This window comes from Manis javanica, chromosome 2 (assembly GCF_040802235.1).
Source record: "Manis javanica isolate MJ-LG chromosome 2, MJ_LKY, whole genome shotgun sequence".
Classification (NCBI taxonomy): Eukaryota; Metazoa; Chordata; class Mammalia; order Pholidota; family Manidae; genus Manis; species Manis javanica.
Genome location: NC_133157.1, coordinates 88,042,394 through 88,057,808, shown reverse-complemented (window position 1 = coordinate 88,057,808; position 15,415 = coordinate 88,042,394). Strand labels below are relative to the sequence as shown.

Genomic DNA, 15,415 nt, shown 5'->3' with positions numbered 1-15,415 from the left:
AATAGAAAAAAATCAATGAAATGAAGAACTGGTTCTTTGAGAAAATAAACAAAATAGATAAGCCTCTAGCCAGACTTATTAAGAGAAAAAGAGAATCAACACACATCAACAGAATCAGAAACAAGAAAGGAAAAATCAGGACGGACCCCACAGAAATACAAAGAGTTATTAGACAATACAATGAAAACCTATATGCTAACAAACCGGAAAACCTAGAAGAAATGGACAACTGACTAGAAAAATACAAACCTCCAAGACTGACTAAGGAAGAAACAGAAAATCTAAACAGACCAATTACCAGCAACTAAATTGAAGCAGTAATCAAAAAACTAACCCTGAACAAGACCCCCGGGCCAGATGGATTTACCTCGGAATTTTATCAAAAACACAGAGAAGAAATAATATCAATTCTCCTTAAAGTTTTCCAAAAATAGAAGAGGAGGGAACAACATTTCCAAACACATTCTATGAAGCCAAATTTACCCTAATACCAAAAGCAGGCAAAAACACTACCAAAAAAGATAATTACAGACCAATATCCCTGAGGAACATAGATGCAAAAATACTCAACAACATATTACCAAACGAAATTCAAAACTATATCAAAAGGATCATACACCACGATCAAGTGGGATTCATCTCAGGGATGCAAGGATGGTACAACATTCGAAAACCCATCAACATCATCAACAAAAAGGACAGAAAACACATAATCATTTCCATAGGTGCTGAAAAACCATTCGACAAAATTCAACATCCATTCATGTTAAAAACTCTCAACAAAATGGGTATACAGGGCAAGTGCCTCAACATAATTAAGGTTATATATGACAACCCCACAGCCAACATCATACTAAACAGCAAGATGCTGAAAGCTTTTCTTCTAAGATCGGGAACAAGACAGGGATGTCCACTCTACCCACTGTTATTCAATATAGTTCTGGAGGTCCTAGCCACCGCAATTAGACAAAACTAAGAAATACAAGGAACACAGATTGGTAAAGAAGAAGTCAAACTGTTACTATTTGCAGATGACATGATATTGTACATAAAAAACCCTAAAGACTCCACTCCAAAACTACTAGAACTATTATCGGAATTCAGCAAAGTTGCAGGATACAAAACTAACACACAGAAATCTGTGGCTTTCGTATACACGGGCAATGAACTAATAGAAAGAGAAATCAGGAAAACAATTCCATTCACAATTGCATCAAAAAGAATGAAATACCTAGGAATAAACCTAACCAAAGAAGTGAAAGACCTATACCCTGAAAACTACAAGTCACTCTTAAGAGAAATTAAAGGGGACACTAACAAATGGAAACTAATCCCATGCTCCTGGCTAGGAAGAATTAATATTGTCAAAATGGCCATCTTGCCCAAAGCAATATACAGATTCGATACAGTCCCTATCAAATTACCAAGAACATTCTTCAACGAACTGGAACAAATACTTCTAAAATTCATATGGAACCACCAAAGACCCCGAACAGCCAAAGCAATCCTGAGAAAGAAGAATAAAGTGGGGGGGGATCTCACTCACCAACTTCAAGCTCTACTACAAAGCAATAGTAATCAAGACAATTTGGTACTGGCACAAGAACAGAGCCACAGACCAGTGGAACAGAATAGAGACTCCAAACATTAACGCAAACATATATGGCCAATGAATATATGATAAAGGAGCCATGGACATACAATGGGGAAATGACAGTCTCTTCAACAGATGGTGCTGGCAAAACTGGACAGCTACATGTAAGAGAATGAAACTGGATCACTGTTTAACCCCATACACAAAAGTAAATTCGAAATGGATCAAAGACCTGAATGTAAGTCATGAAACCATAAAACTCTTAGAAAAAAACACAGGCAAAAATCTCATGGACATAAACATGAGTGACTTCTTCATGAACACATCTCCCCGGGCAAGGAAAATAAAAGCAAAAATTAACAAGTGGGACGATATCAAGCTAAAAAGCTTCTGTACAGCAAAGGACACCATCAATAGAACAAGAAGGTATCCTACACTATGGGAGAATATATTCATAAATGAATGAACCAATAAAGGGTTGACATCCAAAATATATAAAGAGCTCACACACCTCAACAAACAAAAAGCAAATAATCCAATTAAAAAATGGGCAGAGGAGCTGAATAGACAGTTCTCGAAAGAAGAAATTCACATGGCCAACAGACACATGAAAAGATGCTTCACATCGCTAGTCATCAGAGAAATGCAAATTAAAACCACAATGAGATATCACCTCACACCAGTAAGGATCGCTATCATCAAAAAGACAAACAACAACAAATGTTGGGGAGGTTGTGGAGAAAGGGGAACCCTCCTACACTGCTGGTGGGAATGTAAATTAGTTCAACCATTGTGGAAAGCAGTATGGAGGTTCCTCAGAATGCTCAAAATAGACATACCATTTGACCCAGGAATTCCACTTCTAGGAATTTACCCTAAGAATGCAGCACTCCAGTTTGAAAAAGACAGATAAACCCCTGTGTTTATCGCTGCACTATTTACAATAGCCAAGATATGGAAGCAACCTAAGTGTCCATCAGTAGATGAATGGATAAAGAAGATGTGGTACATATACACAATGGAATATTATGCAGCCATAAGAAGAAAACAAATCCTTCCATTTGCAACAACATGGATGGAGCTAGAGGGTATTATGCTCAGTGAAATAAGCCAGGTGGAGAAAGACAAGTACCAAATGATTTCACTCATATGTGGAGTATAAGAAAAAAGGAAAACTGTAGGAACAAAACAGTAGCAGAATCACAGAACCCAAGAATGGACTAATAGTTATGAAAGGGAAAGGGACTGGGGAGGATGGGTGGGAATGGAGGGACAAGGGTGGGGAAAAAGAAAGGGGGCATTACGATTAGCATGTATAGTGTGAGGTACACAGTGAGGGCTGTGTAACACAGAGAAGACAAGTAATGATTTTACAGCATCTCACTACACTGATGGACAGTGACTGTGAAGGGGTATGTGGGGGGGACTTGGTGAAGGGGGGAGCCTAGTAAACATAATGTTCTTCATGTAATTGTAGATTAATGATAGCAAAATTTTAAAAAATTAAAAATTGAAAAAAATTTTAAAAAGGTAAAAAAAGAAAATCACAGACCAATATCCCTGATGAATGTAGATGCAAAAATACTCAACAAAATATTAGAAAACAGAATTCAAAAACATCTCAAAAGGATCATACCCCACAACCAAGTGGTATTCATCCCAGGGATGCAAGGATGGTACAACATTCGAAAATCCATCAACATCATCCACCACATCAACAAAAAGAAGGACAAAAACCACATGATAATCTCCATAGATGCTGAAAAACCATTCGACAAAATTCAACATCCATTCATGATAAAAACTCTCAGCAAAATGGGTATACAGGGTAAGTACCTCAACATAATAAGGGCCATATATGATAAACCCACAGCTAACATCATACTGACCAGCGAGAAGCTGAAAGCTTTTCCTCTGAGGTCAGGAACAGACAGGGATGCCCACTCTCCTCACTGTTATTTAACATGGTACTGGAGGTCCTAGCCATGGCAATTAGACAAAACAAAGAAATACAAGGAATCCAGACTGGTAAAGAAGAAGTCAAACTGTCACTATTTGCAGATGACATGATATTGTACATAAAAAACCCTAAAGAATCCACTCCAAAACTACTAGAACAAATATCTCAATTCAGCAAAGTTGCAGGATACAAAATTAACACACAGAAATCTGTGGCTTTCCTATACACTAACAATAAACCAATAGAAAGAGAAACCAGGAAAACAATTCCAGTCACAACTGCATCATAAAGAATAAAATATCTAGGAATAAACCTAACCAAAGAAGTGAAAGACCTATACCCTGAAAATTATAAGACACTCTTAAGAGAAATTAAAAAAGACACTAACAAATGGAAACTCATCCCATGCTGTTGGCTAGGAAGAATTAATATAGTCAAAATGGCCATCCTGCCCAAAGCAATATACAGATTTGATGCAATCCCTATCAAATTACCAAGAACATTCTTCAACGAACTCCCCAACTTCAAGCTCTACCAGAAAGCCACAGTAATGAAGACAATTTGGTACTGGCACAAGAACAGAGCCACAGACCAGTGGAACAGAACAGAGACTCCAGACATTAACCCAAACATGCATGGTCAATTAACATAAGATAAAGGAGCCATGGACATACAATGGGGAAATGACAGTCTCTTCAACAGATGGTCCTCGCAAAACTGGACAGCTACATGTAAGAGAATGAAACTGGATCACTGTCTAACCCCATACACAAAAGTAAATTCGAAATGGATCAAAGACCTGAATGTAAGTCATGAAACCATAAAACTCTTAGAAAAAAACACAGGCAATGTATTGGACATAAACATTAGCGACTTCTACATGAACATATCTCCCCGGGCAAGGAAAACAAAAGCAAAAATGAACAAGTGGGACGATATCAAGCTGAAAATCTTTACAGCAAAGGACACCATCAATAGAACAAGAAGGTATCCTACAGTATGGGAGAATATATTCATAAATGACAGATCTGATAAAGAGTTGACATCCAAAATATATAAAAAGCTCACACACACCTCAACAAAAAAAAAAGCAAATAATCCAATTAAAAAATGGGCAGAGGAGCTGAACAGACAGTTCTCCAAAGAAGAAATTCAGATGGTCAACAGACACATGAAAAGATGCTCCACATCGCTAGTCATCAGAGAAATGCAAATTAAAACTACAATGAGATACAACCTCACACCAGTAAGGATGGCTACCATCCAAAAGACAAACAACAAGAAATGTTGGTGAGGTTGTGGAGAAAGGGGAACCCTCCTACACTGCTGGTGGGAATGTAAATTAGTTCAACCATTTTGGAAAGCAGTATGGAGGTTCCTCAAAATGCTCAAAGTAAACATACTTCTAGGAATTCCACTTCTAGGAATTTACCCTAAGAATGCAGCACTTCAGTTCGAAAAAGACAGATGCACCCCTATGTTTATCGCAGCACTATTTACAATAGCCAAGAAATGGAAGCAACCTAAGTGTCCGTCAGTAGATGAATGGATAAAGAAGATGTGGTACATATACACACTGGAATATTATTCAGTCATTAGAAGAAAACAAATCCTCCCATTTGCAACAACATGGATGGAGCTAGAGGGTATTATGCTCAGTGAAATAAGCCAAGCAGAAAAAGACAAATACCAAATGATTTCACTCATCTGTGGAGTATAATAAGAAAGGAAAAACTGAAGGAACAAAACAGCAGCAGAATCACAGAACCGAAGAAGGGACTAACAGTTACCAAAGGGAAAGGGACTGGGGAGAATGGGAGGGTAGGGAGAGATAAGGGTGGGGAAGAAGAAAAGGGGTATTATGATTAGCATGTATAATGTGGGGGGGTGGGGGAAAGGGTAGGGCTGTGCAACACAGAGAAGACAAGTAGTGATTCTACAACATCTTACTATTTTGATGGACAGTGACTGTAATGGGGTTTGTGGGGGGGACTTGGTGTAGGGGAGAGCCTAGTAAACATAACGTTCTGCATGTAATTGTAGATTAATGATAACAAAATTAAAAAAGTAAAAGAAATTCTGCCATTTGTACCAACGTGGATGACTGGATCTAGAAGGTATTATGCTCAGTGAAATAATCCAGGTAGAGAAAGACAAATACATGATTTCACTTACTTGTGGGGTATAAAACCAGAGCAGAACAGTAGGAATGAGACAGCCTTAGATTCAGACACTGCAAAATGACTAGTGGTACCAGGGGGAGGGGAGTGGGCGGGAGACTGCTGAACCACTGTGATGTACATTTTAAACCAACATAAGATTGTATATTAACAATACTTTGATAAAAAACATCATAATGGCAGACAAATACCTCTAAGCATCATCCTAGTGATGGTGTCACCAAGTCTGGAGAGTTACTTGGCTGGAGTGACTATTTATTTCTTTAAAAACAGAAATTATTATTATTTTAACCAGATAAAGGAATTCTTTAGGAAGGTCAGTATTATTTCCAAAGGAATTCTGATTGGAAATGCAGCAAAGGTCACTTACACAAACATAATGTCCCCTCTCTTAGAGTAAGCAGGAATAGCACTGGCTATCGTAGCGAATCCGTATGAGTATATAATGGCTTCTTCTGTCTTCATAAATTTTGCCAGGCGGTCTTCTAAATCCAAATGCACATCTATTTCAATAGTAAAAAGTTAAATAGTCAAACTGCCGTATAATTCGTTTTCTTTAACTAAAGAATTAAGAAAATAATGTAAGTAGTTTAATTATTAATACTGTCACCTTATGGACAAAACACAATTGTTTTAAGTTATAAAGTATGCAAGATCTGTTAAGATAATTCTGGGCCAAAACTACTTCTAAAATCTATAAACGGAATCAGTCACTCCTCTGTCCGTAAAATGTGTAACTGAGCAGCTCCAGATCTAGGTTTTACTTTTCTATCATCCTAGCTTTAAAATTCGAGGTCCAGTGACTTTACACACTTTCATGTCCCTTAACCGACCCTGAGGCTTTATCAATGTACAACATTGAGTTTTTATATCTCAGCAGGAGGTAGCACACCAGGCACTAAGACAACTGTTGGCCAGCTTTTAAAAAGAAAAGAAAGAGGCTGCTCCCTCTCTCTGAGGCCAGCCACTTTCTCTTTCAGATAATAAAATAAGTGGGCCTGTTTCTCCTGAGTTGTTCTGGGGTAAGGAGGGTCGTGGCGAGATACCCTTTCATTGGTGTCATGACTTTGGATGAGGCTCTCCCATTGACTCTGCTCTTCCTCCGGGAACCTGAGCTCCTTTGGGAACCCTCCCTGCCCTATCCTCCTCCACGGGCTCATCGTCCACTTCCCCGGTCGCTCATCTTCTTGCCCAGCACCAGCCTTCAATTTATTACTTACTCCTCCAGGGCTATCAAGGCCTTCTCACGAAGAATAACAAAACTAGCTAGATGACATCACGAAGCATCTCAACATGCCCGCCCTTCCCGAACACTACAGCAATGGCCTCGCTAACCCCAGAAGCTGCTCCCCCTTCCAGCAGGAAGTAGCTAGAGAATGAGATTCTACGCCCAGTTCCTCAGAGGCCCAATTAAGAAAAGAAAAAGATAGGAATGAAAGCAAATTCTGGCGTGCTAAGACCCCCACCCCTTAAGATCCAATCACCAACACAGAACACACCCTACCCCTACTCCTTAAAAATGCGCTTCCTCACGCACAAGCTGCTGCTCCCTCCTCCGGGGGCAGCCATTATCTCTTTCAGATAATAAAATCACTAGAGTGGGGAAAAAAAAAAAATGTAGTTCATTTAAAAAGCACCCCGGAGGTGGAGCCAAGATGGCGGCGTGAGCAGAGCAGTGGAAATCTCCTCCCAAAAACACATAGAGCTATGAAAATATAACAAAGAAAAATCTTCCTAAAATTGAGACCACAGGACACAGGACAACATCCAGACCACATCCACACCTGCAAGAACCCAGCGCCTTGCAAAGGGGGTAAGATACAAGCCCCAGCCTGGCGGGACCTGAGCGCCCCTCCCCCTGGCTCCCGGCGGGTGGAAAGGAACCGGAGCGGTTTTTTTTTTTTTTTGGCGAGTGCTCTTTGGAAGCCTTAAAGGGACAGGGACCCCATTGCTAGGGAAGCAGGGTGGCGGGACCAGTGAGCGGGTGCCTGGGACCGGCACTTGAGGACGGAGGAAATCACGCGTTTTTCCCCTTTTTTTTCTCTTTTTGGCGAGTGCTTTTTGGAAGCCTTAAAGGGACGGGGACCCCGGTGCTAGGGAGGCAGGGCAGCGGGACCAGTGAGCGGGTGCCTGGGACAGGCGCCTGAGGACAAATAATATCCCGCGTTTTTCCCTGCGGGACCGGTGAGCGGGTGCCTGAGACCGGCACTTGAGGACGGAGGAAATCACACATTTTTCCCCTTTTTCTTCCTCTTTTTGGCGAGTGCTTTTTGGAAGCCTGAAAGGGACAGGGACCCCAGTGCTAGGGAGGCAGGGCAGTGGGACTGGTGAGAGGGTGCCTGGGACCGGCGCCTGAGGATAAAGAATATCCCGCATTTTTCCCTGCGGGACTGGTGGGCGGGTGCCTGAGACCGGCACCTGAGGACGGAGGAAATCGCGCATTTTTCCCCTTTTTTTTTCTCTTTTTGGCGAGTTCTTTCTGGAAGCCTTAAAGAGACACGGACCCTGGTGCTAGGGAAGCAGGGCGGCGGGACTGGTGAGCGGGTGCCTAGGACCGGCGCCTGAGGACAAAAAAAAAAATCAAGTGTTTTTTCCTTTTTTTTTTTTCTTTTTTCTGTTCCCTCTCTAATTGTTGCTGTTGTTGTTTTGGTTTGGAGAGTGCTTTTCGGAAGTCTTAAAGGGGCAGGACAGGTCACTTAGACCAGAGGCAGGGAATCTGGGGACCTCTGGGCACTCTAACCCCCTGGGCAGCAGGGAGCACAGAGGCCCCTTACGGAGATAAATAGCCTCCCGGCCGCTCCCCCTCCAACGGGGCTCTACCATTTTGGAGGAGCAGTCCCAGCCAGGCCACGCCCACAGCAACAGCGGAGATAAACCCCATAGCAACCCGGCAGGAAGCAAAAGCCCTGTCTGCACACAGCTGCCCAGCACAAGCCACTAGAGGTCGCTTTTCTCCCAGGTGAGGAAGGCCACAAACCAACAAGAAGGGAAGCTCTTCCAGCGTTAACTTGTACCAGCTCTGCACACTATCTCTATCACCAAGAAAAGACAAAACTACAGGCAGACAAAGATCACAGAGACAACACCTGAGAAGGAGACATACCTAACCAGTCCTCCTGAAAAAGAATTCAAAATAAAAATCATGAACATGCTGACAGAGATGCAGAGAAAAATGCAAGAGCAGTGGGATGAAGTCTGGAGGGAGATCACAGATGTCAGGAAGGAGATCACAGAAGTGAAACAATCCCTGGAAGGATTTATAAGCAGAATGGATAAGATGCAAGAGGCCATTGAAGGAATAGAAGCAAGAGAACAGGAACGTATAGAAGCTGACATAGAGAGAGATAAAAGGATCTCCAGGAATGAAACAACACTAAGAGAACTATGTGACGAAGTCAAAAGGAATAATATTCGTATTATAGGGATACCAGAAGAAGAAGAAAGAGGACAAGGGATAGAAAGTCTCTTTGAAGAAATAATTGCTGAAAACTTCCCCAAACTGGGGGAGGAAATAATCGAAGAGACCATGGAATTACACAGAAACCCCAATAGAAAGGATCCAAGGAGGACAACACCAAAACACATAGTAATTAAAATGGCAAGGATCAAGGACAAGGAAAGAGTTTTAAAGGCAGCTAGAGAGAAAAAGCTCACCTATAAAGGAAAACCCATGAGGCTAATATCAGACGCAAAAATACTCAATAAAATATTAGCAAACAGAATTCAACAGTATATCAAAAGGATAATACACCATGACCAAGTGGGATTCATCCAAGGGATTGAAGGGTGGTACAACATTCGAAAATCCATCAACATCATCCACCACATCAATAAAAAGAAAGACAAAAACCACATGGTCATCTCCATAGATGCTGAAAAAGCATTTGACAAAATTTAACATCCATTTATGATAAAAACTCTCAGCAAAATGGGAATAGAGGGCAAGTACCTCAACACAATAAAGGCCATATATGATAAACCCACAGCCAGCATTATACTGAACAGCGAGAAGCTGAAAGCATTTCCTCTGAGATCGGGAACCAGACAGGGATGCCCACTCTCCCCACTGTTATTTAACATAGTACTGGAGGTCCTAGCCACGGCAATCAGACAAAACAAAGAAATACAAGGAATCCAGATTGGTAAAGAAGAAGTTAAACTGTCACTATTTGCAGATGATATGATACTGTACATAAAAAACCCTAAAGACTCCACTCCAAAACTACTAGAACTGATATCGGAATACAGCAAAGTTGCAGGATACAAAATTAACAAACATAAATCTGTCGCTTTCCTATACACTAACAATGAATCAATGGAAAGAGAAATCAGGAAAACAATTCCATTCACCATTGCCATCAAAAAGAATAAAATACCTAGGAATAAACCTAACCAAAGAAATGAAAGACTTATACTCTGAAAACTACAAGTCACTCTTAAGAGAAATTAAAGGGGACACTAAAAAATGGAAACTCATCCCATGCTCATGGCTAGGAAGAATTAATATCGTCAAAATGGCCATCCTGCCCAAAGCAATATACAGATTTGATGCAATCCCTCTCAAATTACCAGCAACATTCTTCAATGAATTGGAACAAATAATTCAAAAATTAATATGGAAACACCAAAGACCCCGAATAGCCAAAGCAATCCTGAGAAAGAAGAATAAAGTAGGGGGGATCTCACTCCCCAACTTCAAGCTCTACTACAAAGCCATAGTAATCAAGACAATTTGGTACTGGCACAGGAACAGAGCCACAGACCAGTGGAACAGATTAGAGACTCCAGACATTAACCCAAACAAATACGGTCAATTAATATTTGATAAAGGAGACATGGACATACAATGGCAAAATGACAGTCTCTTCAACAGATGGTGCTGGCAAAACTGGACAGCTACATGTAGGAGAATGAAATTGGACCATTGTCTAACCCCATATACAAAGGTAAACTCAAAATGGATCAAAGACCTAAATGTAAGTCATGAAACCATTAAACTCTTGGAAAAAAACATAGGCAAAAACCTCTTAGACATAAACATGAGTGACCTCTTCCTGAACATATCTCCCCGGGCAAGGAAAACAACAGCAAAAATGAGCAAGTGGGACTACATTAACCTGAAAAGCTTCTGTACAGCGAAAGAAACCATCAATAGAACAAAAAGGAACCCTACAGTTTGGGAGAATATATTTGAAAATGACAAATCCGATAAAGGCTTGACGTCCAGAATATATAAAGAGCTCACACGCCTCAACAAACAAAAAACAAATAACCCAATTAAAAAATGGGCAGAGGAACTGAACAGACAGTTCTCTAAAAAAGAAATACAGATGGCCAAGAGACACATGAGAAGATGCTCCACATCGCTAATTACCAGAGAAATGCAAATTAAAACTACAATGAGGTATCACCTCACACCAGTAAGGATAGCTGCCATCCAAAAGACAAACAACAACAAATGTTGGCGAGGCTGTGGAGAAAGGGGAACCCTCCTATGCTGCTGGTGGGAATGTAAATTAGTTCAACCATTGTGGAAAGCAGTATGGAGGTTCATCAAAATGCTCAAAACAGACCTACCATTTGACCCAGGAATTCCACTCCTAGGAATTTACCCTAAGAACGCAGCAATCAAGGTTGAGAAAGACAGATGCACCCCTATGTTTATCGCAGCACTATTTACAATAGCCAAGAATTGGAAGCAACCTAAATGTCCATCGGTAGATGAATGGATAAAGAAAATGTGGTACATATACACAATGGAATACTACTCAGCCATAAGAAGTGGAAAAATCCAACCATTTGCAGCAATGTGGATGGAGCTGGAGAGTATTATGCTCAGTGAAATAAGCCAAGCAGAGAAAGAGAAATAGCAAATGATTTCACTCATCTGAGGAGTATAGGAACAAAGGAAAAACTGAAGGAACAAAACAGCAGCGGAATTACAGAACCCAAAAATGGACTAACAGGTACCAAAGGGAAAGGAACTGGGGAGGATGGGTGGGCAGGGAGGGATAAGGGGGGGAGAAGAAGAAGGGGGGTATTAAGATTAGCATGCATGGGGGGGAGAGAGAAAGGGGAGGGTGGGCTGCACAACACAGAGAGGACAAGTAGTGACTCTACAACATTTTGCTAAGCTGATGGACAGTAATTGTAATGTGGTTGTTAGGGGGGACCTGATATAGGGGAGAGCATAGTAAACATAGTATTCTTCATGTAGGTATAGATTAAAATTTTAAAAAATAAATAAATAAAAAAGAAAGAAAGAAAGAAAGAAAAGGGGGATTACTCCTTGATAGGATAAAACTATTGGTAAATCAAAGATCAACGCAAGCTTTAAATATCCTTAATGTTGATCACTTAAAGGGTGTCAGATGATCAGCTATGGAGGTACTCTTTTCTGATAATATTCCTTTCTCTTAATAAAATAATAAAAAAAAAAAAGCAGTTACTGTGTGCTGACCTCCAATGAGTTCTGCACAGTGGTATAGAGGGCATGCCAAAGTGTGGGCAAAGGGTCTGTTTGTTTCTATGCAGAAGATCAAGGCCTAGCTTGGATACCCAGAAAATGAACTAAGATACGATATGAGGAGGAGCTTCCGGCATCAGCACTCTCTGGAGGACTTGTGCCGGGGGATGATCATCAAAAAGCCTCCAAAGGGATGCGGACGATGCTGCGGTTGTGGCTGCATCCAGCCCACCGTCTCCTGGACTTGTCATAGGAATGAGGAGGGAGATGTCTAGGCTGGCATGTGCATACAGTGAGACAACGAATTTGACCGGATCTGTACTGTTGGAACTCAACCAGGAGTTGGGAGGGGTGCAAGTTGTAGCACACCAAAATCTCATGACTATAGACTATCTACGGTTAAAAGAACATATGGGATGTGAACAGATCCCAGAAATGGGCTGCTTTAATTTGTCTGATTTCTCTCAGACGGTTCAAGTACAGTTGGACAATATCCATCATATCATAGACAAATTTTCACAAATGCCTAGGGTGCCTAATTGGTTTTCTTGGTTTCACTGGAGATGGCTGATAATTATAGGTCTGCCTTGGTTATGTAACTGTACTCCTATTATGTTAATGTGTGTGCACAATTTAATTAGTAGTTTAAAACCTATACATGCTGAAGTTACTCTACAAGAAGATATGTCAAAGAAATAATCAATCCTCCCATGTTTCCTTCCATATGGTACATCCGTAGCTTTTCTTCTTTCTTCCTAATTACAACCCTTAAATAGAATTCGTGCCTCATATCAAATTTACCGAGTATCATAATTCCTCCAGGTGGTAAAGATACCTCGAGACAAGTGCTGGGCATAGAAGCCACAGGGCATAAATCTGCAAAGAAGTAAAAAGCTAACCTTTGCAAACAATATGGCTTCTCTCTCACTTACCAACTTTACATTTCCCTGTATGGCCCCGGAAGATGACTGGTTAGCCAGAGACGGGTAAGATTCCTCAAGGGAGGAACAACCTAAGACAGGCACAGTCACAGGGGGGCCATCAGGTGAGAATTTGGGGATCAACAGAGGTGAGGCTCAGAACCTCACCCCCCTTGCTTTGAGAGAAATGTTCTGCATCCGTGGATGTTTTGCTGCCCTTGTCTAGCCTGGATTAATACTTAGTCCATAGGCACACACCTGATCATCTGATCATCTACATTTGCCCTCTTACAGCACTAAACTATGTTTTCTACCTTTATCTTGCATCTACCTACCACTTCAGCATTTTATTAAAAATAAAAATAATAATAATAATAAAAGGAGAAATGTGGGATCAACATATAAATCAAGTCCAAAAATCAAACGAATATTCATATTTGACCTGATTGTTTATGGGTCATAATGCGTGATCAAAACCGAAAGTTTCTGTGATGAATGCCCTTGTACTGTTCACCATGTAAGAATTTATTCACTATGTAAGAATTCGTTCACCATGTAAGAACTTGTTTGTTATGCTTCAGAAGATTGGAGACTGACGAGAATTAGACTTGAGATGGATTAATGATTGTACATTGAGCATTGACCCCCCTATACTGAATTTTATTGTTGTTAACAACCATTTGATCAATAAATATGAGAGATGCCCTCTCAAAAAAAAAAAAAAAAGCGCCCCCATACTCTGCATCAGGACCGCGAGACTTTTGAGCTGTGGGGACTCCCCAACAGCCTCTCCAGCTATTTCCACTGTAAGGGACAGAGACACCATTGGCCGTCAAGGGTAAGGTTTCCACCACCTTCCAAGGAGGCACAAGGGGGCAAGGTCAGTTCAGCTACAGGAAATAAGAAAACAACTCTCAATACATCTGAATCAAGTGTCTGAAATCTATAAATCCACTCATTCATCCATCACAGATAAGCTAACCTCATTGTGATGCTTTTTAACTAGTGAAAGGCAAAATTAAGAATTATAAAAATAAAAAAGGACTCTATTTTAAAAAATCAGATGAGGGGGTCCAACAATCTTCTCAGTTAATTCACTAATCAAACATTAATAAGACAGATTCTGTGATAAGCACAGGATCAGGGAAATACGGTTTCTGCCACTTGACACAGTGATACAAGCCAAGAAAGGCATCTGGCAGATGTGGCGGGAGAACTGTGGGCCCTGCGGACAGGAACAAGGCTAAGCTGTGCCTTCAATGGCACTGGGGCCCTCTGCACTCGGAACTACAATGTCTCCAGGGTTGAGTAAACAGAGAACACGTTTCTGAATCAAAGGCTAGGTAGGAAGCAGCTACTGAGACAGGACACAAATGGTCTAAGCCAAATCCTAATTTGATAGCAAGAGAGGAATTAGAAAATTCAATAGCAATAGCCAGAAAACAGAATAAATTGAAGTCCGCTTTATTTACAGTCTTCCTAAAGGATGTTATGGAATTATGAACATGGACTATTTATCCATTATAATCAAGTAATGATTAAAAAACTAAGCATGCCTCTATTTCTAAGTTAAAATATATACCAACACAGCTTATTACAAAAAGTACATTTAGTGCCACTTGATTTCTATTGCCAATCAGTTACAGTCATCTGATAGACCCGACAAGTTGCGACGTAACAGAAACGTGGGGTCTTACACAACAAAGTCAAGAAGGTACCCATTTGATCGAAACGGTACCAAGAGGTGCTCAGCTCTCCAATCATCAGATCTGTGACATTATCACCACAAAGTCCGGGCACTTGACCCTGCACCTGAGGCCAGCCCTTCTACAAGAAATGCTGCCAGTGAAAGGTTTCAGGCAGAATCTGGCAAGAATGAGGAAATTAGCAAAGCACTGGGACCAGGCACCCCGCACCCAGCTGAGCACAGCTGGTGGGTGGTTCACCATCTCACCTCCACCCCCACTTCTGATCAGATGGGAGGGCAGGTCCCCCGGAGAAGCCTCCTTCAAATGATAATGCTGCCTCTAAATTGGGATAATCTACCCCAAATCCTCACAATTTAGCTCACAGATGAACTACTTAAGCCACAGTGAATTGCTTTTATTCAGTATGTCCATTTCAAAAACAAAAAACATGCCATGGATAGAGACAAACTATTCTTGCTAACTACAATAGGGATTTTATATCATTCTGTAGACTTAGCTCTAAATGACTCTTTCCTCTGATGAGCAATGAGACAGGGCTTTAGTTTCCCAGCTCATGAGAACTGTATGCTGGGAACATTCTCATCAT

The 15,415-nt window shown here is 40.9% G+C and overlaps 1 protein-coding gene across 10 annotated transcripts in view; it reads right to left on the bottom strand.

The window, feature by feature from the left end:
- The window catches only part of SPTLC1 (serine palmitoyltransferase long chain base subunit 1), a 106,432-nt gene that overhangs the window by 55,627 nt on the left and 35,390 nt on the right, over positions 1-15,415 (bottom strand). For 7 of the 10 annotated variants that reach the window (XR_012127855.1, XM_073228844.1, XM_073228843.1 and 4 more), the window contains exon 6: positions 6,105-6,237. The exons of the other annotated variants lie outside the window; for them this stretch is intronic. Coding sequence is in view for 6 of the 7 variants with exons in the window: in XM_073228844.1 (XP_073084945.1) it covers positions 6,105-6,237 (133 nt within the window). In the remaining variant the exon portion in view is untranslated. The remainder of the gene's footprint in view (positions 1-6,104; positions 6,238-15,415) is intronic. 10 annotated transcript variants of the gene reach the window in all.